Source organism: Cervus canadensis, chromosome 10, assembly GCF_019320065.1.
Source record: "Cervus canadensis isolate Bull #8, Minnesota chromosome 10, ASM1932006v1, whole genome shotgun sequence".
Classification (NCBI taxonomy): Eukaryota; Metazoa; Chordata; class Mammalia; order Artiodactyla; family Cervidae; genus Cervus; species Cervus canadensis.
The window spans coordinates 64,565,233-64,592,894 of NC_057395.1; the positions used below are offsets into that span (position 1 = coordinate 64,565,233).

General features: G+C 40.4%; 1 protein-coding gene across 7 annotated transcripts in view; it reads right to left on the reverse strand.

The window, feature by feature from the left end:
* The window catches only part of NDRG3 (NDRG family member 3), a 61,725-nt gene that overhangs the window by 13,845 nt on the left and 20,218 nt on the right, over positions 1–27,662 (reverse strand). For 4 of the 7 annotated variants that reach the window (XM_043478681.1, XM_043478686.1, XM_043478682.1 and 1 more), the window contains 7 exons: positions 25,176–25,211; positions 14,601–14,706; positions 13,227–13,347; positions 11,332–11,394; positions 10,034–10,094; positions 8,953–9,039; positions 7,188–7,244 (listed from right to left, as the gene is read on the reverse strand). In XM_043478681.1, the coding sequence (XP_043334616.1) occupies positions 7,188–7,244; positions 8,953–9,039; positions 10,034–10,094; positions 11,332–11,394; positions 13,227–13,347; positions 14,601–14,706; positions 25,176–25,211 (531 nt within the window). Of the gene's footprint in view, positions 1–7,187; positions 7,245–8,952; positions 9,040–10,033; positions 10,095–11,331; positions 11,395–13,226; positions 13,348–14,600; positions 14,707–19,421; positions 19,461–25,175; positions 25,212–27,662 lie in introns of those variants that run through there. The other 3 variants (XM_043478684.1, XM_043478685.1, XM_043478687.1) reach the window with 2 other exon arrangements.

The window sequence follows — 27,662 nt, forward strand, 5'->3', positions numbered from 1 at the left end:
GCTATAAGCCCTGTATAAAATTCAAGAGAAACAAGAGTCTATCAGTGAAAAGAAAACTTCCCTCCTTACTACCCATTATCCAATGATCCTTATCTCACTGGCTTTATCTGAGGCCACTAGAACCAGTTGCCAGGTTTTTGTATATATAAATATATATGGACATATATGGACATACACATACACCAGTAAATATGGACAATTTTAAGCAGAAGGAAAAGGATTTACACTATAGGAAAAAATATATCAGAGGTAGTGAGAGAGTCAGTTAATCTAAAGCAGTGTGCAAAGTTCACCACCAGCAAGCCTTGTGGAGAAACCGAGGGAAGGAGAACTTGTGTGAGTATTCTCACTACTACATGGGGACAGTGAGCCAAGAGTACAGTAGGAAACTGGCCAACTGAATCAGAGTGTCCCTGAAGCGAAGGGCCCGGGAGCCATTCCAAGGAAACTCGATAAATGAAGATATTAAGAAAAGTGGACAACAAAGGAACCACATTGCAATCAGAGATAAAATGACCTCTACAGTTCCCCCTTCAAAGTCTGAAGAGGAACTTGAGCAAAAGGTTTGAGATAAAAAAGGGGCAGAAGTAATAATGGTATAAAAGGGGTAAAACTGGCTTAAGTGCTAACGGAACTCCCTAGGAAAAGCTGTTATGTGTAAGTTGCACCCCATCACTCACATTTCTTTAGAACACAAACTGTAGTGTGCAGACATACTATTCTGCACTGAGGTTACTCCTTATCAGGACATATGGGGCCTTCTCATTTATTTATAGTTTTCACATACCCTTGCTAGTATAAATGATCACTCTTTTTGACTTCTGCTAATTTAACAGATAAAAAGGAGTTATCATTGTATTTTTATTAGTGAAGATGAGATTATTAATGTATAGTAACCTTATATGCTTCCATTTCAAAGCAGTAAGAGTAATACATGCATTCACTTGTTTAAATTTTAAATGAACTCATCAGCCTTGTGACAACCTCTTGTCTGTGGCTGCACATGTTTTTAATTAAACACACAATATGTATATACTGTGTTACTGTACAGAAACCATTATAGTAATCAAGACACTGTGCTATGGGCATGTGTGTATGTGTGTGCTCAGTTGCTCAATTGTATTCAACTCTTTGCAGCCCCATGGACTGCAGCCCACCAGGCTCCTCTGTCCATGGAATTTTCCAGGCAAGAATACTGGAGTGGGTTGCCATTTCCTTCTCCAAAGGATCTGCCCAACCCAGGGATCAAACCTGCGTCTCCTTGCATCTCCTGCACTAGCAGGCAGTTCTTTACCACTGCACCACCTGGGAAGCCCTTCTGTGATACTGGCATAAGGCTAGACAAATATCAGTAAGATAAAAATGAGCCTTCCAAAATAAATCCTTAAATTTATGGTCAACTGGTTTTCAACGAGGGAGCCCAGACAACTCACTGGACAAAGAAAAGTCTTTTAATGGTACTGGGAAAATTGGATTTTCAAAGGAATGAAGTTAGTGTCCAACTTTACACCACGTACAAAAAATTAGCTCAAAACAGACCACAGACCTAAATGTTAAGAGCTGTAAGTATAAAACTCTAAAGAGAAAGGATAGTTGTAAATCTTCATGACTTTGGATTAAGTGATGGTTTCTTAGATATGACACCAAAAGTATAAGCAACAAAAGAAAAAATAGCCTGGACTTCATCAAAATTAAAACCTTTTGTGTTTCAGGTAGAAAATAAACTGGTTACCGGGGCCATGGGATGGCAAACAGATAAACTGGAAGACGGGGATTGACACACACACACACTTCTATTATATATAAAGTAGGTAACTAATAAAGACCTACTGTATAGCACAGGGAACTCTACTCAATACTCTGTAATAGGCTATATGGGAAAATAATCTAAAAAAGAGTGGCTATATAGATATATGTATCTAACAGATTCACTTCGCTATATACCTGAAACTACCACAACACTGTATATCAACACTATACCCCAATAAAAATGAAATAAAACAAAACAAAAAGATACTTTCATTAGGTTAAACCCAAATACATGAAATAAATAAATAAAAACAGTGCTTCAAAGGACACCATTAAGAAAGTTAAAAGAGAGACTTTCCTGGTGTTCCAGTAGTTAAGAATCTGCCTTGCAATTCAGGGAAGGTGGTTGATCCCTGTCAGGGAACTAAGATCCCACATGCCAAGGAGCAACTAAGTCTGTGTGCTACATGCAGAGTCCATGTGCCATAACGAAAGATCTGCAGGACGTAACAAAAATCCCACACGCCACAACGGAGACTTGAAGCAGCCAGATAAACAAACAGTAAAAAAAAGAAAAAAATTTATAAGACAGGGACTTCCCTGAAGGTCAAGCGATTAAGAACCCAACTTCCAAAGCAGAGTACGTGGGTTCAATCCCTGAGGAAACCAGGATCCCCAAATGCCGTGGGGCAATGAAACCTATGAGCGGAAACTAGAGAAAGCCTGTGAGCCCCAACGAAGAGCCGACACTAAGCAACAAAGACCGAGCACAGGCAAAAAATAAAAACATTTTCCGTTTGCCAGTCCTTTGTTTAAAATTTAGCACAGGAGCCACTGGCCCAAGGTCTCAAGAATTCTCATAGACTAGCTATCACCACATTCTAGGCCCAGGTTCTTCCCATCCAACTGCAGTTTCTGTAGCTTCTGCAGCTGTTCAGACCTTATTTTAGACAAATGTCTCCCCCATCTGGTGAATGGCTCTGTGGACAAGTCAGGGCCCTTACCCTCTGGGCAAGTTTCTTCACAGTTGGCCAGCTGTACTTTCTGTGGAAACCATTCCTCCCGTGAACAGGCCTCACTCTTAGGCGTGCTGGTGGGGGCTCAACTAAGTCCTCAGTTCCTTCAGTGTTCACATTTCCGTGGCCTAAGAGGAGTTGTAGTTCAGTCGCTAAGCCGTATCCAACTCTTTGCAACCCCATGGAGTGCAGCACGCCAAGCTTCCCAGTCCTTCACTGTCTCTTGGAGTTTGCCCAAATTCATGTCCATTGAGTTGGTGATTCCATCCAACCATCATATTCTCTGTCCCCCCTGCTTCTCCTCCCCTCAGCCTAGGAGTAGCTGCTGTTTTTCCACCTGCTACTTTTGGACACCTCAAAGTCCCTTTTCACCTCTTGAAGAAGTAAGCCACCTTCTACTAGTTGATATATTACATGAAATTTTCTCTACTCAAAGCATGTAGCTTCTGTCCCCTGACTGGACCCTGGAAACAGCCCATAGGATGGAGAAAGTGTGACCTGAAGGAGGCTGAGATGAGTGTCACCAGGTCTTCTGTATGGCAAGTCCTGATTCTTGTGCTAAAATATTTTTAAAAGGCAGAACAGGAACTTCCCTGGTAGTCCAGTTTAAGACTCTGTGCTTTCACTGAAGGGGTGAGAGTTCAATCCTTGAACAAAAGCCGCTCATGCAGTGCAGCAAAAAGAAAAAAAATGGCAGTGCTTTCCTGCTACTATCACCTTACAGTGTCCCCTGGTATTCTTTACTTAAAAATTTTAACACTGTCACTTGGTAAAGGAGAAATGTATAGAAAAAGAAATCTGTCATGGCTCAGCTCTGAGTAACATTTATATGCTAGTATAAATGCTGGAAATTTATCTAATCCAAATCATGTTATATTGGAAGGATGGAGTAGTAGAAAACACAAATGAGGGACATGGTGTCGGTGTATGTGTGAATATGAGAGAAATCCTCTTTCATAATGGAATGCCAAAGATAATGCCTACAACTGAAAAACCAACAGGTGGAAATACATGCATATTTAAAGAGACAGAGGCTAGACAATTGAAGAGAACTGAGGCTTATGTCCAAAAAGACACATATAAGAATGTTCACAGAAGAAGTTTTTTATGGAAGAAAAGCTATGACCAACCTAGACAGCATGTTAAAAAGCAGAGACATTACTGTGCCGACAAAAGCCCGTCTAGTCAAAGCTATGGTTTTTCCAATAGTCATGTATGGATGTGAGAGCTGGACTATAAACAAAGCTGAGCACCAAAGAATGGATGCTTTGGAACTATGGTGTTGGAGAAGACTCTTGAGAGTCCCTTGGACTGCAAGGAGATCAAATCAGTCAATCCTAAAGGAAGTCAGTCCTGAATATTCATTAGAAGGACTGATGCTGAAGCTGAAACTCCAACACTTTGGCCACCTGATGCAAAGAACTGACTCACTGGAAAAGACCCTGATTCTGGGAAAGACTGAAGGCACGAGGAGAAGGGGACGACAGAGGATGAGATGGTTGGACAGCATCACCGACTCAATGGACATGAGTTTGAGCATTCTCCGGGAGTTGATGAAGGATAGGGAAGCCTGGCGTGTTGCAGTCCATGGGGTCGCAAACAGTCAGACACGACCGAGCGACTGAACTGAACTGATTGAAGACTGTCCATAAAAGCTTTATTCATAATAGCAAAACAAAAGCAAAATACTGGAAATAACCCAAATGCTCAAAGGAACATTCATGGTATATAACAATGGACTGCTACACAGAATCTAAGAATGAACTACTGATGCATAGGAAAACAGGTTTGAATCTCAAACACTATACTGAGCAAAAGAAGCTGGGCCCATTAGAGTGTACACTATGTAATTACATTTATATGAAGTTCAAGAACAGGCAAGATAATCTATAGAGGTAACAGAACAGTGAATACTTGTTTGGGGAGGGGAATTAGTGATTAGGAAGGGGCACGAGGGAAGCTTTTTGAGATGTTCTGTATCTTGATTCGGTGATGGTTACATGAGAGTATGGGCTTCCCAGGTGGTGCTAGTGGCAAAGAATCTGCCTGCCAATGCAGGAGACATAAGGGATTCAGGTTCAATCCCTGGGTCAGGAAGACGCCCTGGAGAAGGAAATGGCAACCCACTTCTAGCCTGGAGACACCTATGGACAGAGGAGCTGCCAGGCTCCATAGGGTCACAAAGAGTCGGACGTGACTAAAGTGACTTAGGATGGATGGACATGAGTATATGTATAAAAGATCACCGAGATGTACTTATATTTGTGTCCTTTATTAAACATAAATAATACCTTAATTAATGAGGCAAAACCCAAAGAATCTGCTAAAAGAATTAAAGTGGTTACCTCTAAGAAGCAGAATTGGGGTGAGTAACAGATTCTTTGTATCAAGCCCTGCAAAACTCCTCTGCTCTAAAATGTATGTGGGGACTTCCCTCGTGGCACAACTGATAAGAATCTGCCTGCCAATGCAGAGGACACGAGTTTGATCCCTGGTCTGGGAAGATGCCACATGCTGCAAAACAACTAAGCCCGTGTGCTTCAACTCCTGAAGCCCATGCTTCAACAAGAGAAACCACCACAATGAGAAGCCTGTGCACCACGACAAACTAGCCCCCATTCACTCTAGAGCTAGAGAAAGCCTGCACAAAGCAACAAAGACCCAGCACAGCCAAAAATAAATAATTTTTTTTAATGTTAAAAATATATATATGTGAATTTGTAATTGTGCTGAAATACAATCTCAATCAAAGAAAAAACTATGGACTTTGGAGTGAGCCTGATTTGGATTCAGACCGCTTGCTAGCTGGACAATTGTAGCAAGTTATCTTCCCTCTCTGGCCCTCAGTTTTTCCATCTTAAAGTAAGTTTAATAGAACCACGTAAAAAAAAAATAACTGAGTTTGTGCCTAAAAGGTACTTGTCAAAGTATTTATACAGAATGAGTACTCAGTAAATGTTAATTTTCTCCACACTGACCATTTTCCTTTAATACATAGGCGACAGCTGAGCATGCATTACTCCTACTTATAGTTTTCATCCCAACTCCAGACACCTCACAGCTCTCCACACTCATTGCTCATTCATTCCCTCCCTCCTTCATAGGTCATCTGTGATGCTATGATTTATAGCAAGAAATATATACTTCGTCTTCATCCCCCTCCTGGCACAGAGCTCTGTAAAACCTTGCGATGAGACTGATAAAGAATCTTTTTTTGGTTAATGATGGGATTTTAGGAAAGCCCCTAAGTAACTTCTACATGGAACCAGTCCCTGTGAGTAGGGGGCTGGAACTTTCAACCCTACCCTGCCCTTCTCTCTGGGGGCGGGGGTGTAAAGGAGGTGAATGTTGAATTGACTGCCACATAATCACATGTCTGTAACAAAGCTACCATAAAGCCCCAAAAAACAGGTGTGGGAGGGCCTCCAGGTTGGGGAAGGCATGGCCACTCTGGGAGACTGGGGCATTCCAGAGGACAGGGGAGCTCCCTGCCCCTTTCCATACAACTGCTCTGGGCATCTCTCTCATTCAGCTGTTCCCAAGTTAGGTCCTTTTATAATAAGCCAGTCTAGCCAATACAGTGTTTCTCTGTGAGCAGCTCTAGAAAACAATCTGGACCCAAGGAGGGGGCTACTGGAACCTCTGATCGATAGCTGGTTGGCCAGAAGCACAGGTGACCACCGGGAGTGCTGAAGTGGGGGACGGGGGAGCAGTGGCGGCGGCTCGGTGACTGGCACTCAGCTCTAACCTGCGGGATCTGACCGATACTCAGGAAGACCGTGCCATCAAGCTGAGCCGCAGGACATCCAGCTGGTGTCTGAGAATTCTTTGGTAGTGTAAGAAAAACCACAGTGTAATTGGGACAGGAATTCTGTTACTCAACTTACTTTCTCTCTGAAAAGAGGACTGGGGTCCTGACCTCTTTCACCCAACAGCTATCCACATAATTGGCATTTCCTCTATAGACTCAGTTTCTTTACCAGAAAGACATGGGATTTGAACAAAAGGTTCTTTTAGCACTAACATCTGTGGTGTCTTTTGGTTTGTTTTTTATTTTCTCTGCAATCTCTATTTCTGTGCAGCCCTTCTTCCCAGACCTCATTTTGGCTCCAAAGAAGCTTGGTGAGGCACGTGATGTCGTCAAACAGGAACAGATGGCGTGCGGCTTACAGGGAATGGGTTGGGGGTGGGGTGGGAGCTGCCTTCTCTCATCTCTAAACGCCAAGAGCTGGGTGCCACCGAGTTAATGCCCTCCCCTGAGACTGGCCTTTGGTGGGCGCCATGTGCATCTCCCACGGCACTGAAAGTGTTAACTCACTGGAATCAAGGGAGTTCCAGGGAACCCTTTCTTTCCTGAGGTGAGTAAGACTTTACACACAAGCCAATAAACACACCCCTCTTCTGGCTGGAATAGGCACTTACCTGCCCAAAGTGATGAGCCAAAATAATGTCCACAACGTTGGTTGTCAAGCCCGAGAGCTAAAAAGATAAAAAGTTTGTGTCAAGAGAGTGAGCATGGGTAAAATTTTATCAGTCTGTCCACTTTATTAGTGCACTTTCTTGTAAATATGCTAAGCTTAAAAACACAAAAAATATAACTCAGTGTCATACATTTTCATGATAGTGGTCCCAAGAAATCTGAGAACAAGAAAGAAGTCAGGAAAAAACAAAATCTTCCTTCTAGGGTAATAATATGGCCTACTCTGAAATAGGTGGCTAGAAGAAATGCTGGCTGTTACTTCTTTGAGAACGTGGGACCTAGAGCTCACAACTATAGCTACTTAATTTCTACCTGTGTTTCTGCGTTTACACTGGGTTTATGCCTAATAAGGTAGACTTACAACCACTCCCAAGTCATCCAAAAGAAAAAGCAATTTTTTTTTCTTTCCTCTAGTTTTTGCTATCTTCATTTCAAGGAGTGGGAGGAAACTGCTATGTTTACAGAATGTTCTTGCGTTTTGAAAGCTTTTCTCTTAATTTTCCCCACGTCAAAGCTATGCACATCACAGTCTAATAAATGCATCAATCTGTGTAAATCTGTAGCCTATTAGTCTATTTTCAGAAAAATTTCCAACTCACATTATGTTGCTGATTTCCCTTAAACCTTCTCTGTTGATTTTAAGCTCAGTTCCTACTGTGGACTTGGCGCAGAGGTAAAGTACTGAGTTGGGGGTGGAGATGGAGAAGAGGAGATAAGGGAGACAGATGCGGATATGGGTGGAGCAGGATCAGGTAGTCCCGGAAAGATGGAGTAAGAAAGAAGCCCAGAAATCTTCACCTGGGTTATCAATGATCCACAGGTTATAAATTAAAGATAATTAGAATAACCTATTTCATTTCATCATTTAATATTTAATATTCATCATGTCATTCTAAAGCTTTATAAGAATGTTTACTAGATTATATCATGTTATTAAGAGTGTTCATATAAGTTTTAATGTACCACATACTAGACAGGAATTAGAACAAATTTGAAGTCAGCTGTAAGAAAGAATTTCCATAATATCTGGCAAAAGCAATGTTGATATATTTCATCCAAAGCTAGGAAATACATCATTTCTCTGGAAGTTAAAGGTGGGGAAGAACAGATAAACTTTTCAGAATCTGGCGTGCTGGTAGATGGAACAGTTTAATATTTTAAAATGCAAAGCAAAATTAGGAAAATATAGAATATATAAAATAAAAATAATAATCATCTGTAATGCTATCAAAGATGTAACTACTAGTAGCATTTTTCTTCTTTTCTTATGCATATATGTATTTTTAAAAATATTTTGTTGTTTTTTAAGCATGAGAATTTTCTCATTTCCCTAAACAACAACAAAAAGAAACCCATAATTTTTCAGTTGCATAGTATTCCATTCATGACTGAGACTCACAGACAATGATAAATGAAAGAAGCAAGATATGAAAGAACACATCTTCTATTATTCTGAATATATAAAATCAATCTATGGTAATAGATACCAGAATAATGGTTTCTTTTTGGGAAAGGGAGGAAGTATTAAGGGCAGAGTTGGAAATATTCTGTATATTGACTGAATGGTGATTACATGTGTAAATATTCATATCAAGCTGTATACTTAAGACTTCTTGCCCTTAACTGTATGAATGAAAAAATAAAAAACAGATAAGCCATTTTGAGAAGGGACTAAGGGATGAGCCAAAGGATACTGCTTGGTCTTACTTTGGAAGCTGCCCAGTCAATCCAGCCTTTAGCACAAGGGTCCACGTTAATGAGCACAAGACCTTCCACAAGTTCTGGATGATTGAGCTGAAACGAGACAAAGACAACAGTATGAGAGCCCCATTCTCAGCTTCTTCTAAAACTACTGGAGTGTGGTTAGTCAACTCTTCCTAGGCCTGGATGTCTCAGATTTTAAAAAAAGTTCAGAGAGGTGCTAGGGAGGATATTTAGAAAAACAGCTCCATAAATCTAATTCAGCATGTGGAAAACCAGCTTCCTAAATTGCCATCAAATGACCTTGCTTTGCAAGGATCTATGGGGGAGACGGTTTTCACTTCCACAGCAGAGGATGGCCACAGCTATCTCCACGGCTGTTTAGCTCAGGGTGGGTCTACCCTCCTGGGCAGGGCCCACATGACATAATGGGCTGTTAAGGCTTAGACTGTCCCCAATAGCGACTTCTTGTTTTTTCTAAAACTACATGAAGAGGTAATACCACCCTCAGAAGATTGTCCTATCACCCAGGAGGCATTTAGGAAAAAACAGTAAGAACATTTCTATGTAAACTAAAAACTTCCCAGCTTACTTTTCTCCCTCTGATTATGCTCACTATAGAAAATGTGATAAACAGAGGAATTATGAAAAGCAGAAAATAAAATCTCATTATTATCTAATTACACATCATCAATTTTAGTATTTTGGTATGTTTTCTTACAGTTCTTTCCTATGCCTATGACAAACTTTACCTGCATCTGTATTCTAACCTCTTTGTTAAGGTTGTAATATATGTGAATTATGTATCATAAGCTCGTCTTATAAAATTTTAATGGCTGTAAGAAATTCCACTCTAAATGTTCTCTGAGAGTTATTTTTTATTGATGATATCTCCTGCCCACATCTCTTATTTTTTTAGGTGCTAGAAGTACAAAACAAGGCTTTATACAAACCAGTATCTGTGGACAGAATTTACAGAAAAACAGACGTGAGATCCACGATAGTTCCTTCTCATTTAACACAGCAGTAAGAGCTGTGACCTAGGCAGTGCCTCAAGAGTGTTGAGACTAATCCTCCATGTACTTACTGTAAATCTGCTGAGGATGTAAGCTCCAGCTCCAACCCCAATCCCAATGATGCTTTTCAGACTGTAAATGGAACACACCAATATGAATAGGGTTAACTTGTTTGAAGGGAGCATGGCATAATGGAAAGAATACAACTGGATTCAAATCTGGCTCTGATGCTTACTGGATGGAGAATTTGGTTAGGTTTCATTAACTTCCTAAGCCTGGATTCCCTATCTATAAAACAAGGATATGATGACTTCTAAGCTGATTTTAAAGATTATGTGAAATATGACTAAAACATGGGAGTCATCCTTGACAGCTCACTCTCCTATCACCTCCACACTCAATCCATCAGCAAGTCCTATAGTCACCTTCACAGTCCTTCTATCTGCCTTCTCCTACTCCATTCCATCCTCTGGGAGGCATCTAGTGCCAAGCTATCAATATCACTTGCCTGATTGTTGTAATAGTTCAACTGGTCCCTTGCTTTTTCTCTTTTACCCCTCTCTAAACCTGTGGAGATTCTCTCCACAGCTAGTCTTTTTTTTTTTTTTTTTTAAGGTTCCTTCTGGCAATATTTATTTATCTTTGGCTGTGCCATGCAGCATGCAGGATCTTAAGTTTCCTAATGAGGGAGCAAACCCATGCCCCTAACGTTGGAAGCATGGAATCTTAACCACTGGATTGCCAGGGAAGTCTTTAGAGTAATTAAAAGAAAAATGTAAATGGCTTTATTGATGTGCAGTTTACATATCTAGAACAATCATTTTAAAAGACTAAATCAGATAGCACTCCCCTGCATAAGACTCTTCAGTGTTTTTCTTTGCATTTTGATTAAAATTCAGAAGTCTCACGTAATCTGTCAGATCTGCGAATTCCGGTTCTTATTTTATTTCTCAAATTTCATCTTATGCTTTTCTCCCACTTGCTCACTTGGGTCAGGCCTTTTGGACATATTCCTTCTGTCTGGAACCCTCTTGTCCTGGCTCTCTATTTAGGTAACTTCTTTTTATACTCCAGGTCTTAACCTAAAGGACTCCTTAGAGAGGTATTCCTCAGTTAGCCATATTCGGGAGAGCCTGCTTTTATTCTCTATCACACATCCCTACTGATTTCTTCTATAGCATGTAAGCTGTGACTATTTGTTTGTTTACCTGTTGTTAATTATTTTCCATACCAAAATGTAAGCTTCACACTCCACAAGGGTAGTGACCATACTGTTTTGATTACCATCACAGCACTCAGATCAGACACATAGCAGAAAGTGTTTTTTTGAAAAACAAAAACCACATGAAGAATTGCAGAATGAACTCACTTTAAGTGGGTGAGAACAGGAGGCAGCATTTCGGCCAGCTCATCCATGGTGGGGTACTGGTACCTGAAATCCAGAAGGATACCTCCTGAATTGGAATGCACTCACAATTCCCAATCACTAGAACAGTTAGAAAAGTACAGAGTTCTTGAAAGTGAAAGTAGCTCAGTCGTGTCCAACTCTTTGCAACCCCATGGACTAGTCCATCGAATTCTCCAGGCCAGAATACTAGAGGGGGTAGCCTTTCCCTTCTCCAGGAGATCTTCCCAATCCAGGGATCAAACCCTGGTCTCCCGCATTGCAGGATGACTCTTAAGCAGCTGAGCCACAAGGGAAGCCCACAGAGTTCTTAGGTATTTCTAATCCCCAAATAACCACTTCAGTTGGGGTTCAGGTTCAGTAAACTTCTAGCAGTAAGAGTCAACTCAGGAAGTGGCTTTTGGTCTGCTGCTTATGTTTAGGCAGTTAAGCGCAAAAGTAAACAAACCTTTACTGTGCCTAGGGCACATACAGTCACAAATCCTGGGCTCTTATCATGAAGGCTGATTTGTTTCACTTAGGCATAGAATAACCCAGCTACTTTATTATTTGCTTTTGAATGTGGTTCCTGATCTAAGCCACTAGATCCTAAGATGGTCAAGCAAGCCCAAGAATCCAAGAAAAGACCAAGAATCAGACCAAGAATCCAAGAAAAGTAGAGTGTCCACATAAACTGCAGCATCAAAGATGAAAGAGATCTTAAGACAGCTTCATACACATGTGGCATTATCTGCTCTACATTTGACAGGGATGTCAGCCTGCCTCTGCTTGAAACAGTTCAAGCATTGGCATGCTTTTGAGCCATGTGTGCATAAAACAGAAAAAAGGAACTGTATCTAAATTTTGCTGGATATAAACTGGTCATTGGCCAATTTGTGTTTAAGGGACAGACATGGCTTGGACATAGTGAATAACAGATTCTGGAGCCAGACTGCCTGTGTTAAAATCCCAGCTCTGCTACTTATTTGTTACATAGCTTTGGACAAAGTACATAATATCTTTGGGCCTTAGTATCTTCACCTGTAAAATGGGAATAACAGTAAACCTATCCCATAGGATTTTAAGCATTAAATGGGTTAAGTATGTAATGCAGTGTTCAAGATTACTGTCTGAGTACAGAGTGTTAGCTGCTATTCGTCTGCAACAGTCTATTTCACAGCAATCATTGGCAAAGGCAGCTCTGGAGATAAGCAAAGAAGGGAAGGATGAGCATTCCACAGCTTGTGGTTTCACTCCTCCCCCAAGGTCTCCTCCATAATTACACTGTCCAGGGAAGAGTCAGGGAGACTGGGGCTCGGCCATGCAAAGCAGATGAGGCTGAGGCTGAGAGCTCCATGTGCACGTTCAGTCAAATGCACCTCCACCTGACACTGCAGCTTCTCTGAATAAATGATTACACTGATATTCAAATTCCTGTCACCAGACTGAAGGTCAGGCTGGGGAGGTGCTCTCAGGAAGCTCAGAGAAATCTGAGTTTGGGTCTAAAGGGAGTTGCGAGTTCCAGGAGGGGACAAAACTGACAGGTTTAAAACAGATGAAGAAAGGGACAGACAGAAGACAGTAAGAAAAAAAAAAAAAGAAGACAGTAAGAAGTAGGTGTTCCAGACATGAATGTCTTGTGATTGGCTCCCATTTACAGAGGGCCATTCCTGGATATGGGAACATATAGTCTTCCTGAACAGACTGTCCATGACAGTTCTCCCAGAGCGAGGACAGAAAGCGACTGGACGGCTGGTTGACAAGTATAACCTGCAGGCTATGCTAAAACCAGCTTGGAGGGAAGCACATGGCTAGTGCTCCCACTGGAGCTTTACTCTCTGAGTGCCTGTTTTCCAGAAGGGTCTTGCTTGTGGCCTTACCCAGTTGGGAAGGATGGTGCACCTTCCTGCTGGCCTGGGGCATCCACATGACAGACAGCAAAGTGCTGGGTGATCTCCTGCATGTCCTCAAAGTTAAAGAACGCATTGAAACAGGATTTATCTGTAAGAGCAAAACACACATAAGTCACAAGCTCTTCATTTCGCCTCACTTTTCCTCTATTCAATCAATTCCATATCATTGTCCTCTCTTACTCCTTTTTAACCACTATTTCACTAAAATGAAATATCTGAACAATCTGTCTGACTCAAGCTGCCCTAAAGGCTAACTACCAGACATCTCAAAGGCTTGAAAAGAACATTTAATTAGTCCTCAATTCTACAGAACATCTACAGAGTGGAAGCCAATCCTGGTGTTTCACAAAACAATCTTATACCCATAACACTGTCATTTTTCATGCATCTTATTCCCTACCTGATACAGAGATACTGACCGTATCCCAGGAGCCTGGCTAAAGTGAGTTTCTTGCTGCTTACATTCACCATGTGGAAAACCTCTCGTGGCAAAACTGCTAAGGTGCAGGGAGGGGGTACTGCTTCAATTTCTACTGCTTAAATTCCTTTTCAAAAGCTCCAGCACTAGGTTGTAACCTCAAATGCAGGTCACCTCTGACAGACAGAGGAGTGCGAAAGAAACACATGTAATGCAGATTCCATGGACCCAGGGCTAGGGCCAGAATCTTACATTACCACCTGAAAGTGAAAGTGAAGTCATTCAGTCGTGTCCAACTCTTTGTTACCCCGTGGACTGTAGCCTATCAGGCTCCCCCATCCATGGTATTCTCCAGGCAAGAATACTGGAGTAGGTTGCCATTTCCTTTTCCAGGGGATCTTCCTGACCCAGGGATTGAACCCAGGTCTCCTGCATTGCAAGCAGACGCTTTAACCTCTGAGCTACCAGGGAAGCCCATATTACCACCTAGAAAGGTCCATTTAGAGTCATCAAGGACAGGCTATAGCAAGAATACTTTCACTAACTCATTGAAGGGCTGATAACAAAATTAAGCTCAAATTCTGAATTTTCTAACCTGAAATATGAAAAAACCCAGAGTATCAATTAAAAAAAAAAAAAACTGATTTCAACCCTACTTTCTTAACCAGTCTATCATATATTCTTCAGTCCTTTAGCAGATGTGACACAAAATGAGATATAATCCCAGTATTCCCCAAAATGCACTCAGCTGCATACTTCCCAGGAACTTCTAATCTGCCATTAAGACAAGTAGCAATGAGGATAAGGCAGAGAGGAGAAAACCTATGTTCTATTAGAATACTGGGGTTTCTTCTGTGTTTTTAAAAAATACACAAAGATTAAGTTTTATAACCAAAAGGAATGGCATAAAATCAAATACATACGATTGAGGCCAATGTCATGGTATGTCAGAATGACTGGTCTGTTTCCCTTTGGCAGGCCTCTGATAGTGACGTGGACCATACCGTGAGTTGTTTCGATATCATGTTCCTGTAACAAGAGAATGTAAAGGTCTCAGCAAGGGCAGAATGGACTGCCCAGGCTGCTGAAGTTTCACAATACCTGATTCACCACTTTTTCCCACTAACTGGGGCAGGACTGAACCCTGAGCCTACTAGAGATATACGTCACACAGGATATTCCTACTTTTTTTCTTTTTATTCATTTATTTGGCTGCACCAGGTCTTAGTTGCAGCATGTGGGATCTAGTTCCCTGACCAGGGATCGAACCTGGGCCCCCTGCATTGGGAGCTCAGAGTCTTAACCACTGGGCCAGCAGGGAAGTCCCGATATTCCTACTTTTTAATTCTTTCCAGATAAACAGACAGACAAACGAAGAAAAAAATGCATCTTATCTACAAAGTTCACATTCTTAAGTGGGGGAAGCCAGGGTATCTGCTGAGAATATATTCACAACTGGCTATGGTGAGATCAGCAAGTTGAATAAGAAGCCAGGTTAAGATCTGGAGAAAGGCAAGTGAAGGAAGCAGAAGATATGAAGAAGCTGCTGAGTAAAAAGGTAGAGGTTTCAGATCCTCTGAATGCACGTTCAGCAACTGATAAACTCGGTAGCACCCATGAAGGTGTCTATTTAAAATCTCTCCCACCCCTGGGAGCTGACCTTCTGTGTCATCCACACAGCACAGCAAGTGCTCTTGGCCACCTGGCTTGCAGACTGCAACCTTACGGTTAGTTCACTGGAGTCAGGTGAACATTTGGTCCACGCTAAGTCCTTCTTTAAGAATGTGCAATTGGGACTAAGAGATTCCATCCTTAGTTTGGTTCTTCTCTTGAAAAGAGAAGTAAACTTCGGAGCTTATAATAGGCATTTCTACTGCTCTGATTCCTGATTCCAGCTGTGTACGCCATTAAGTTCTGAGACATCTCTGGACTGCCTCTGGTTTAAGCTATTTGGTGGGCTTGTTCCTTGCATCCCAAAGGATCATAACCAAAGCAATGAGTAAAATTTAAGATGTAGTCAGAGCAGAGCTCAGGAACTGAATAAAGCCAGGACAAGATGCAGTCAGAGGTGCTGGGATAGTGTTAAGAGTGGCTGGGTGGAAAATAAAGACTGTAGGAAAAGTAACTGAAATTTATTCTAGTCTTCTTCAATATCTATATTTCTTAAAAATACATCATCATGCCTAGCCTAGTGAATTTTGCTGACAAAATCTTTACCTATCTCAGAAAGTCTTACGGTAGATGAGATAAACTGTTAGTAAGAATCCTAACAAAGGCAAAGATCTTCCAACCTAACAATAAACCTCAACAGAGCCTTGGTTTCTTCACTCATGTAGGGCAGAGATAAATCTTACACTAGTTGAACATCAGTGCATCTCAAATTACAGGTCCCAGGCTGGAGCAGATATCTCTATCAAATCAAACCACAAATGACTCAGTATTTCTGCTCTTCTCTATTACTGCTTGCTACCTCCCATTCAAAGGCTTGAAAAAGGGAAATAAGAAATGAAGGAGAGAATCAGGTACTGTGAACAGGGTTTGGATGAGGGAATCTAGAGACACAAATTTCTGTTGCTGTATGAGCATTTCTTGCGTGGTGACGTCAGACTTCCTGGAGAAGGGAATGGCAGCTCACTCCAGTATTCTCACCTGGAGAGTTCCATGGATAAAGGAACCTGGCGGGCTACAGTCCATGGGGTCACATACAGTCAGACGTGACTGAGAGAGAGGCTAACACACAGCATCAGACTTAGTGAGGAACCTCTCCACCAGGCTCATTCACTAAACAACTATGCATCTACTGAACCCCTACCACCAGACCCTGGGCTGAGCTCTGGGCACAAAGCAGTGAGCAAGAGAGACGTGATCCCTGTCCTCACAGAGATTATGTTCTACCCGGGAGGCAGACAGAAAACCAACCAACCATAACAACAGCTTGTGATCAGTATTGTGAAAGAAATAAATAGGGTGCTTTTAAAGAAAATTGAGGAGGAAGATATTAACTCTATTAGCAGACAGGAAAGTGCAAATTAAATTCAATACGATGTAATTTCATATATACCAGAATGGCAAAAAATTTTAAGTTATATAATGCTGTTAGCTAAGGTGTAGAGAAATAAGAACTTTCATACACGGTTGGTGGGCAGTAACCAGGAACAGCTACTCTGGAGAATAATTTGGTAACTTCGAGCAAAGTTAAGCAATGTCTACCCTACAGCAGTTTTACTTTTAGGTATAATCTAAAGCAATTCTCAAACATACTCAACACACAAAAAGATATGCAGATATATATATGTATATATACATACACACTGCAGCCTTATTTATAATGTCAAAAAACTGAAAGCAGTCTAAATAGTCATCTATAAGGAAACTGAAAGTGAAATTATATATTCACATAATGAGATACAGATAAAAATGAATGAACTAGAACTATAAGCACTAATACACAGAGAAAATCTTGAAAAAACAATGCTGAATAGAAACAAAGAAGGATTTATATATGACATATGATTTACATATGCAGATTTTTATAAAAAGCAACATTGCATAGATTGTATGTTTACATACATAAATTTAAAGTGCATGTTTACAATAGCCAGGACATGGAAGCCACCTAGATGTCCATCAGCAGACAAATGAATAAGAAAGCTGTGGTACATATACACAATGGAATATTACTCAGCTATCAAAAAGAATGCATTTGAATCAGTTCTAATGAGGTGGATGAAACTGGAGCCTATTATACAGAGTGAAGTAAGTCAGAAAGAAATTCATTAATATAGTATATTAACACATATATATGGAATTTAGAAAGATGGTAACGATGACCCTATATGCAAGACAGCAAGAGAGACACAGATGTAAAGAACAGACTGTTGGACTCTGTGGGAGAAGGTGAGGGTGGGATGATTTGAGAGAATAGCACTGAAACATGTATATTATCATATGTGAAACAGATCGCCAGTCCAGGTTCAATGCATGAGACAGGGTGCTCAGGGCTAGTGCACTGGGATGACCCTGAGGGATGGGGTGGGGAGGGAGGTGGGATGGAGGTTCAGGATGGGGAACACATGTACACCCATAGCTGATTCATGTCAATGAATGGCAAAAACCACTATAATATTGTAAAGTAATCAGCCTTCAATAAAAATAAATAAATTAATGAAAAAAATAAATTTAAAGTGCAAAAACTTGGAGAAGGAATGTACATTAACTTTAGACTTGATTCCTTCTGGGCAGTGACCTATTCTGAAAGTGAACTTAAGGAGGCTTTGACCTCTCTCATGTCTTACTTCTAGAGAAAGAGTGAAGAGAGAGGGAGAAGCCAGCCCCTGCCAGAGGAGTGACATGACAGGAGAATCCAAACTGAAGAGACTGGGCAACAATCTGTCATCTGACAATCTAGTTGCTGGAGCCTTCTTTCTGTCATATCCAAGCCTTCAGTACAGTTTTGCTTAAGTATTCCAGCTTGGTCTCAGGTATGCTGAGAAGTGAGTAAAAAACAATTTATAGTTTCACCCTGGGGTTAGCAGGACCTCCCAAGATCTGATAATTAATGGGGATAGTGTGTGCAGGAAAGGTGGGGGGGTGGGTGCGGAGTGAAGGGGTAGGGGATAGTGAGCTGTCAGGGAAATTCAGATGATGAAGAAAAGGGACCTATAACACATGCGGCAAAACGGAACATATTAAAAGTAGACAAGGCAACAGGGCAAAGTAATTACTGTCATCATTTCATAATCTGGATGAAATTCAGAGTTAAAGTTGGCTCACAAAATTTCAACTTTTTAGGGAGATCTCAGCTCCTACCTCCTGGGCTCTATCTGTCAATCCCGTTGCCCCATTTGGAGCAACCCTTGGTTACCAGTATCTCATGGGGTTACTCTTCATTTTCAGAGAAATATGGAAAGAAAGGAGACACTCACCTCCATGTGGACCCGTAAATATATCCTTTGTGACCTTACGTGTGAATGGCTTGAACAAGTCTCTACCTAGAGCTGAGTGTGCAGAGACCCTGGCTATGGAGCTGATTCAATAGTCAGGCCAGGGTGGTGCTGTTGCCACCTTTCCACTTTAGTCAACTATCATCCGCTGCACAGGCTGTTTCTCTAGTTACCCCACCACTCGCCCCAGCATTCTAGAGGGTGTGACTGCACAATGAGAGTGCCTAGTAGGCTCTGGTCATAGATCTTCCCCAGTACTCTGATTACTTACCACCTCCAAGGCTATGCACCTCTTAAGCATGATCTCTTATTCTCCAGGCTTATAAAACAGCCTGAGATCATACTGGTCCCCAAAACACTTCTCCATCCTGGGCTGCCTCTCCCTTTTACTCAAAGATGTAGATTATCTTTTTAAGACTTTAAGAGTTTAGGTTATTACCATTAGTTGATAATAACCAATATTCACCTTTTTTTCTAAGTCCTCTTCCTTCAGCTCAATGTGCTATCACCAGAGTTACACAATCCGACGTGTCCTACCTCTCTATTTAAATTTTGACCACATCATGCCTGTTAGTGCTTCTTCCTCTCCCTGGCCAGTCTGAAACAGTTTAGGCAAACTTGTAGGATAACATACTTCTAGAAATATCAACATTCTTATTAGTATGAATTTTTTTCTGTTTCTAATAAGCAGACCTCTCTACGATCCCTGGGTATAGTTTTTGTTATTTATTACATAGGAAATTTTATTTTATTCATTTTTTTTACATAGGAAATTTTAATATAATACCCCCATTACCTTACCCTGGGTAGTGGTATAAAGTTCATTTGTATGACTTCATTTAATCCCATAGTAAAATAATCTGTCTCCACAATTATTCAGCCTTCTGCCTGCAAGTAAATGACATTTTCCTTTTTAAAGTTCTATAATATGTTTTCCCTAATTCTAGCCTCAGCTCTCTCCCCTCTTATCTCTCACATCCTTCAGCCTAGTTAAATCAACATTCTTTCAGATGTCTACTTTTACTTTTCAGCTACCCACACTCTCAGAACTCTCACAAATCATGCTCTTCATTTGAAAGCTTTTTTTGCAATATGTCAAGATAAAATCTGTCTTTTTCCATCTATCTTTTTCAAAGCCAAATCCATCATCTTCTTCAAACAGCCTTAGTAAACAATGAGGAAAAAGAGAGTGAATGACTAACCTACACGCACTAGCCCAGAACACCTTCAGAACAAGGACTGTCTAGTCCAGGTAGGAAGAGGACCAGATTTGGCCAATTCAAACACCCCAATCTTTGGCCACAGTAGCAGTCCAGGGATGATAGTGTGACCCCCACACACATGACCCATGCCAAACCAACAAGACTCCTCTCCTGGCCTTTTCCATCAAGTTACAGGTAAAGATCTTCTCTTGGCAGTGAGGCTGCTAAGCTGGAAGGATGTGATTTGGGGCCTTGGTAGCCATCAGGCCCATGCTGTGACAGAGCTTGTCAGAGAAATAGAGACGGGGAAAGGGAGCTGAGATTGGTGGTGGTGATAAAAAGGCCTTAGAATCTATCAGGTTCTTTTTTCTCTGCAAATAAAAATAAAGTCACCTCTATCCTGAGAACTTAATAATCAATTTCTCCCTTACCCATCCCCCCCGCCAAAAATCAGCAAAATCAAACCAACACAGCAGTAATTAACACAACACTGTAAATAAACTATATTTCAATTAAAAAAAAAATCAAACCAAAAGGGGTCAGGTGTGCATCTTGAGGGGAGGACCTGTGAACAAAGGCCATCAGAAAGGAGAAGCACAAAGCAGAAGTATGGGTGGGTCGGCAATAATTCTAGTTTTCTGGGGAGTGGGTGGAGTAAACAATGGGACAGAGGCTGAAAGGGGGATTGGGGCCACATTCACATCCTTTAAGGCAAGGAGAGGAGCATGGAACTGGTCAAGCATTCTAACAGACTATAGCAGATGGCTAAATCCCAGTTCTTTCCAAACACCTCTTTTTTGCGGAAGCAACTTCCAGTTATTTACTTCACTTAATTCTTATTTTGTAATAGTGCCCATTTACCAAATGATCTGCGAGAGTTTAAAGCTGTTTAAATCCCTTTAGAAGAGGCAGTCACATATATACATCCTCACAATAGGGTTCTATAAATCAGTCCTCTAAAGAACTACTGCAATTAAACAGCCAGCAAGAAACTACCCAGCCCTCAGCCAGGTCTGGGGTTCTTATCCCAGGAATAGGAACTCCATTCTTGTGAGTGCATTCCATTATCAGCATCTTCTACAGGAATATATATCCTGGAAGACAGCAGCTTTTCACTCTCCATTAATATTTATTGAGTGCCCCTCTGATGCAAGTGGAAGGCAACTTGACAAGATATGCCAAGAGCCTTAAGTGTGTTCATTCCAAGAATCCATCTAAAGAAATAATCCAACATGTATATAAAATTTATGCATAAAAGTGTTTAATGAACTGAACAAATTATAATAACTGAACATACTATAAGGAATCTAATTTCCAAAAATAATGGAACAGTTAAATCACGGGGTAGCTATATGAGGATATAACAGTCAACCATTAGAGCTGGTTTTTTTTTTTCTTTTTGGCTGTGCCATGTGGCTTGCAGGCTCTTAGCTCCCTGACCAGGGATTAAACACAGGCCCACGTAATGAAAGTGCCATGTCCTAACCACTGGATTGCCAGGGAATTCCCCACTAAAGACTGTTTTTATGAGAGTTTAAAAATGATACAGAAATGGGATTGTGTTCTAATATTAAGTCAGAAAAGGAAATATATAACTGTACATCCAGTGTGACCAATCAAATAAATTTTAAAAATTATTAAAAAAACTATATACACACAAACATATCTCAAACTAAACACAGCAACATGGCTGTCCCTGGGTTCTCGGATTTTGAGCTTTTCTCTAGCTACTTCATAATTCTCTGTGCTCTCCAACTCTTCAACTATGAGCATGTACTCTTTCGATAACCAGAATACAAAAGTGAAAACTGGGAAGAAATATAATAAAATACAGCTATCTCTAGGTAACAGGATTATAGGTCACCTTTAGTTTTACACTTTTCTGAATTTTCTAAATTTGACTATATACAAGAATTGTTTTTAAACATAGAGCATATTTACTCATGTGATATGCACACATTAAACACTACACATGAAGTTTTAGAAATATGTGAGAAATAATGATATTTACACAAACATAGTGATTACAACTTCATAATAAGTGTGTGTGCACATGTGGAAATGTCCATGGAGAGAGTTGTTTAAAAATGAAAAACAGTTTTGTGTACTTTTTTATAAAATTAAATTGATTCCCCCCCACAACATTTTATCATGAGAACTTTCAACCATACACCTAAGCTGAAAGAATTTACAGTGAACATCTGTATACCCACAACCTGGAGTCTACCATTAATATTTTACTATACTCAATTATCATGCATCTATCCAACCTATATCCATCTTACTAATCCTGTTTTTAAAGTTGAGGTATAGTTGATTTACAATAATTATATTAGTTTCAGGTGTACACCATAGTGATCCAAAATTCTTATAGATTATATTCCATTTAAAATTTTTATAAAATACTGGTTATATTTCCTGTGCTGCATAATATATCCTTGTAGCTTATTTATCTTATATATAGTAAGTTATATAAATTTGTGCCTCTTAATTAAAATTCCTAGTATTTTTTTGAAGGCAATATATCACATGCACAAAGAAGCTATAGCATTTGTCTTTGTTCTAATTTCAAATTTTTAAACATTCTCACAAGCAGAAGACAATTAAGCAGCACCAAAGTAGATAATTAACTAAGTCTGTTGATTCACTGTTTCAACTGGCAATAGGTTTTCTCCTTTCACATCAATTCCAAGCACTGTCACCTCTAATCACCCCTCCCCTCATTACTTAGATCTCAGTATAACTGCTATTTGCCTCAAGGAACCTGTATAGTACTGAAGTCACTAGGACAATCAAAGAACCAAAAGAAATGGTACGATTTTAATTATATTTTCAATTACTGGGGGAAAGGGAAGCATGTAGTTGGGACTAGTAAAGAAAACAGAGGAAGAAAAGACAATCCAGATTGAAGTTACGAGCTTAGTTGTGATGCTAAGATAACTTCCTTAAATATCATCAAATTCAGTAAAGATTTTTCTAAGGCAAGACAGATCAGAGGAACCTGCTTCATCAGCTAGTCCCATGCCACAGTTATGCTAAAGAGCAACACCGATGCCAAGGCTGAATGTAACAATGCTGGCTTTAGATCTATTCTGCTCTGTCTCCTAAGAATGCCCAGTGGTTTCCAAAAAGCTTTCAGGTATACCACGCCACTCTACAGATGTCTCACATCACAGTTCTACCTCCAAGGCCTTCTATCACCGGTAGCCAAACTCCTGACTCAGACACCCCCAGTCTCCAGAACACCACATACGCCTTTAACAAAGAGCCAGGTGAGAATGAAGTGCATTCATGAGTGCTGAGGAGAAAAAAAGAAGGGCCTCTGACTTTTTCTTCTTTAGAACACAGAGAACCTGGACATTCATAACCACTGACAGTGACATACACTTGCCATCAAATAGCATCATCATTCTATTTGTATCAGAACTGAACTAAAGCTATATTTAATGAGGCCAGAACACGCTGTTATATTAAAGCTTCACCCAAAATACAAAGAACTTTTGTCAGACTATTTTTAAGCTGTAGTATTAAAAAGTAGTTGATAATATAATTTCTAAAACTCAATTTCATTTATACCTAAGTATATTTATATGTGAGAAAAATCCTAAAGGATATACACCAAAATATTAACAGTGGTGAATAACAAGTGATTTTTACTTCTTTACCTTTTGGTATTTTTATATCATTTTGTTATAAGCACACAATTTTTTAATATTCTCATTTAGGGGTGTGTCCAATTTGATGAAAATAGAAGCTTTCACATTGTATTTATTTTTTGGGTTTTTTTACCTTTCACATTTTAAAAGTAGAAAAATATACACTATTTCTGGAATTTTCACCTTGAATCTTACTATTACCCTCTCTCAAATGATCTCCTTCTAGGTAAACTATATCAAATACTAAGAGTAATGCAATTCAATTAGTTCAACCTAGGAGCTAAACCATAACTGAAATTAGATCAAAAGATCAACTTAAAAACAACTAAACCAAAACTTGACTGCCACCATTTACCAAAAAATAATATGGCTTTTTGTTTTTGAGTAAAGAGTCTATAACAAAAGATTTCCTAACAGCAGCAGGCTGATTATGTGGTATACATAAAGTATACCAAACAGGCACAATAAGAAGTGTTTGGCACTGGGATTTAAAAATCTGTAACGATGCTATGGAGCCTGCCCCTTCCAAAGTAAGTCTCAGTCTCATTTATCTTGCTAAGGAAGCTCAGCTTTATACACAGCTCAACTCCTTGCCACATCTCAGCTCTGGACATTGCCAGGTGAGAAAGAATGGGCAATGGATTCAGAACAAAGTGGGGTTTTCAACTTCAATTCCACCCATGGCAATTTATAAAACCTGATTCTTAATTTCCTCATCTCTGATAAAAACCACCTTGTGATATTGCTCCAAGGATTAGAGAAATGAATGTTTAGTATCTATAGTAGGTACCCAATAAATTATTACAATATAACTGGGTTGCCTATGAGACAGATGTTAGTGTCTCCTTTTGATGTTAATGCTAATATGGAGCGATTCCACTGTACTTAACATCAAATGCATACCTGAAAATGATGATTTACCTGTGGGTGTGCGAGTTGGCTGAATCCTGGACACAGGGAAGCTGCCTTCCCTTACACCTTCCATTCCTGCTTAGTACACTCTGAGTCTCCTTTGTGTTGCCTCTGACAGCCACTTACCACATCTACCCCAAAAGTAGGAGAGTCAGGCTGTCTGGGTTTGTAAGGTATCCATTTCCCTGTATTTATTCCTTCTTCCCATTTCTTTCAGGGCCAGTTAACAGATAAAAGTAGGAAGATGGAACTGCTAGTTTACTTTATGGATTTTCAAATTAGCAACAGACCTACAGGCAAAAGCAGTCTAAGACGAACTACCATTTAGGAAAATACTAATGAGTCAGGTTGAATTTTGTGTTTCCAGAGATACAGCCAAGAGACATCTGCTTTTTGTATTAATAACACTAAATCTTTCTCTTAGAACAGGTTTTGTTGTTAGTAAAGTCTCCCCTCCAAATCGACCGCCCCCAACCTTCTCTGCTGTGAGGTGACAACCACATGACACTCGTGATTACGGTTTCAAATATCAATTTGAGGAAAGGAGATCTTAATTGTAAAAAGACAGCTCCACCCAATAACCTACAACCATAGGGACCTGGCAAGCAATTTTTGAACACAATAGCAAATCATTTTAAATAAACTTGATCCAGTGATCAAAAGAACACGAAAGAATCATGATCAGCTATGAAGAGAGATCCACCTCTACAAGACCACCAGCACAGGGAGGGAAGCACTGCAGAGATCCTGTACACAGCCCTCCTTGGTGCTTGTACAGTCCTTACCTGACAGTCAAAGTCCTGGAAGTTTCGTGTACCATTCTGTCAACAGAAGGCAGAAAACACAGTCAGTTTCCCCGCGTGGTTTCCCCAAATGTGCAGCAAATTCAGTTCACAGTGAAAGCAGTCCATGTGCAGCCTCTTGGTTGCCATAAAACTAAAATGGTTCTTCTCATCAACAGGCTTCAGAGGCAACGCATATCAGTAAAAGGGGAGTCTTTAGTGATGGGGTTACACTTTGGCAGGCTTCCCATGAAGAAGAAGGAAAAGAGTCTGGTTTCCTAGTAAAGCTTGTAACTTGTCTCCCTACCTAAGGAGAGCAGGGAGAGCTTGTGGGAAGAGAGAAAACATGGATCAGAGTCTGAGAACACATTCACAATCCACATGGGAGGTACGTGGGAGGAAAGGAGCTGGAGGCCAACTCTGACAGGAGCCAGCGTGCCCAGGACAAGGAAGCAAAGAAAGGATGAAGACGAAAACAAAGATACAGATGGGTCAGGAATGAAAGATCTGAAATTTAACAAGGAAGAAGGGCAGTGTCACTGAAGGAGGGAAACAGATAAAACGGAGTTCCTCATACACTGGTATATTCTAGGACACTGCTAACAGGATAAAGGACAAATCACTGAATTGTTTAAAAAGTAGGACATAGTCAAAAGATCCAAGGAGAATTCACCAAGCTTCTAAGAAGAGACTGTATCAAAGTAAGGTTGGATTGCCCCAAAAAATCAATGGTAATGACTCAGAGGCATTTCTGTAATATTTCAGATGCCAGAAGTGCAAGAGTATGACATAAGAGTATAAAAAGGGTAAATGAGTGATGTCTTTGGGAGAAAAAAACCCTTCTGACTCATAAAGTAAAAGCTCCTCCCAAACCTCATTACCTTCATTATTCAGAAACTGTTATATCCGTCCACCTTCCAGAAGGTGTGGAGCTATAATGATAATAAGCACCTTATCCAAAGCTGCCCCTTCAGAGAAGATCGAGGTCTCTGACACCAAGGGAGTACTAAGCAATCCCATCTCCTGTCAAGAAGATTCTCTTAGAAACACTTCTGTGTCCTACCACTCACACTGCTGGCAGGACAAAACAGAGGTTAAAAGCACAGCCCAGCCTGGTAAAGAAACAACAACAACAAAAAAAGCCACCCAAAGAAACAAACTGTCCTCCCTTGAGAGGAACTAGTGGAGGCAGCTGGGATGATGCTCAGCACTCTTCAATACGGCAGCCAATAGCCACAGCTGCCAATTTAAACTAAAATTTAAAATTTTGTCTCATTGTCACATTAGCTGCATTTCAAATGCTCAGCACGCACGTGTGGCCGTTGGCTACTGTATCACTGGGCAGTGCAGATACAGAACATGTCCTTTGACTGCAGAAACTTCTAGTGGACAGGGCTGATCTAGACAGCTTTTGAAGGAATAAGATTATGGATGAGCAGCCCTCATCTCTCTACCAGTGGCAGTAAAGTCACAATAGATTACCAATCACAGAGAGGCTATCGATGACACTGAGAAAAGGAGAGAGTGGTGGAGACAGCGCGCCCGATGTATTAGTCCCGGCACAAAACCAAGTGCACAAAATAAAGTTTGATGCAGTCACAGCAAGGAGAAACAACTACGATGCCATGCAGACAGCACATTCCCATGGAATGCTGCCATTGGTAAAAGGATCATAGTGTTCCACGGCTCCCACTGGCCCCACACAACTCCTGAGACCTCCTTCAGAGAAGTCACTGTACTTAATTTCTAGTTTGACTGTGAGAAGCAGAAGGGAGGGCCATCTCAGGGACTAGGGTAGATCGTTGTAGTCGGATATAAATGACCAGCCAGTGAGTCCCAGTCCCTGATTCAACTTGCACCCTCCACCACATTCAGCAGAGGGCCAGGTGTAAGTCAGGTACTTGATGGATATTTATAAAAGGAATAAGCCAATGTAATAAAATTAAATACTGACAAGTTTCTCTTAAGATTTTGGCCAAAAACACCAGAAAAATTCCACTGCATCCCAGTCATTAAATAAAAATATAGACTACAAAATAGTCGTCCAAGTTTGACCTCAACTATATTAAAATATGCTCCAAAAGAGACTAGAAGAAAAATACCCAAACATTAACAACAGCAACTATTTCAGAAGAGAAAGATTATGGGTGATTACACTTCTCTTGAAACTTTTCTACAATGAGCATGTACTTCTCACCTTTTGCAATGAAGAAAAAAAATGATTTGGTTTGACACAAAAAATAAGTTTATAACTTAGTATTTTGTAATATATGATTTAAAGATTCATTTAATCTTTTCAGGAATAATCTATAATGATATCAAAACAGACCACATTACAGCTTCAATCTTACTGTGCTCCCAGAGTTTCCCTTAGAGATTATTTAGAAAGCTTAGGGAAAATCACTCCAGTCTGAACTAAAATCTTGGTCCTGGAACACAGACACACAAATTCTGATGAGCAATTTGAGAAGCAGCTGTCGCTGTATGCAT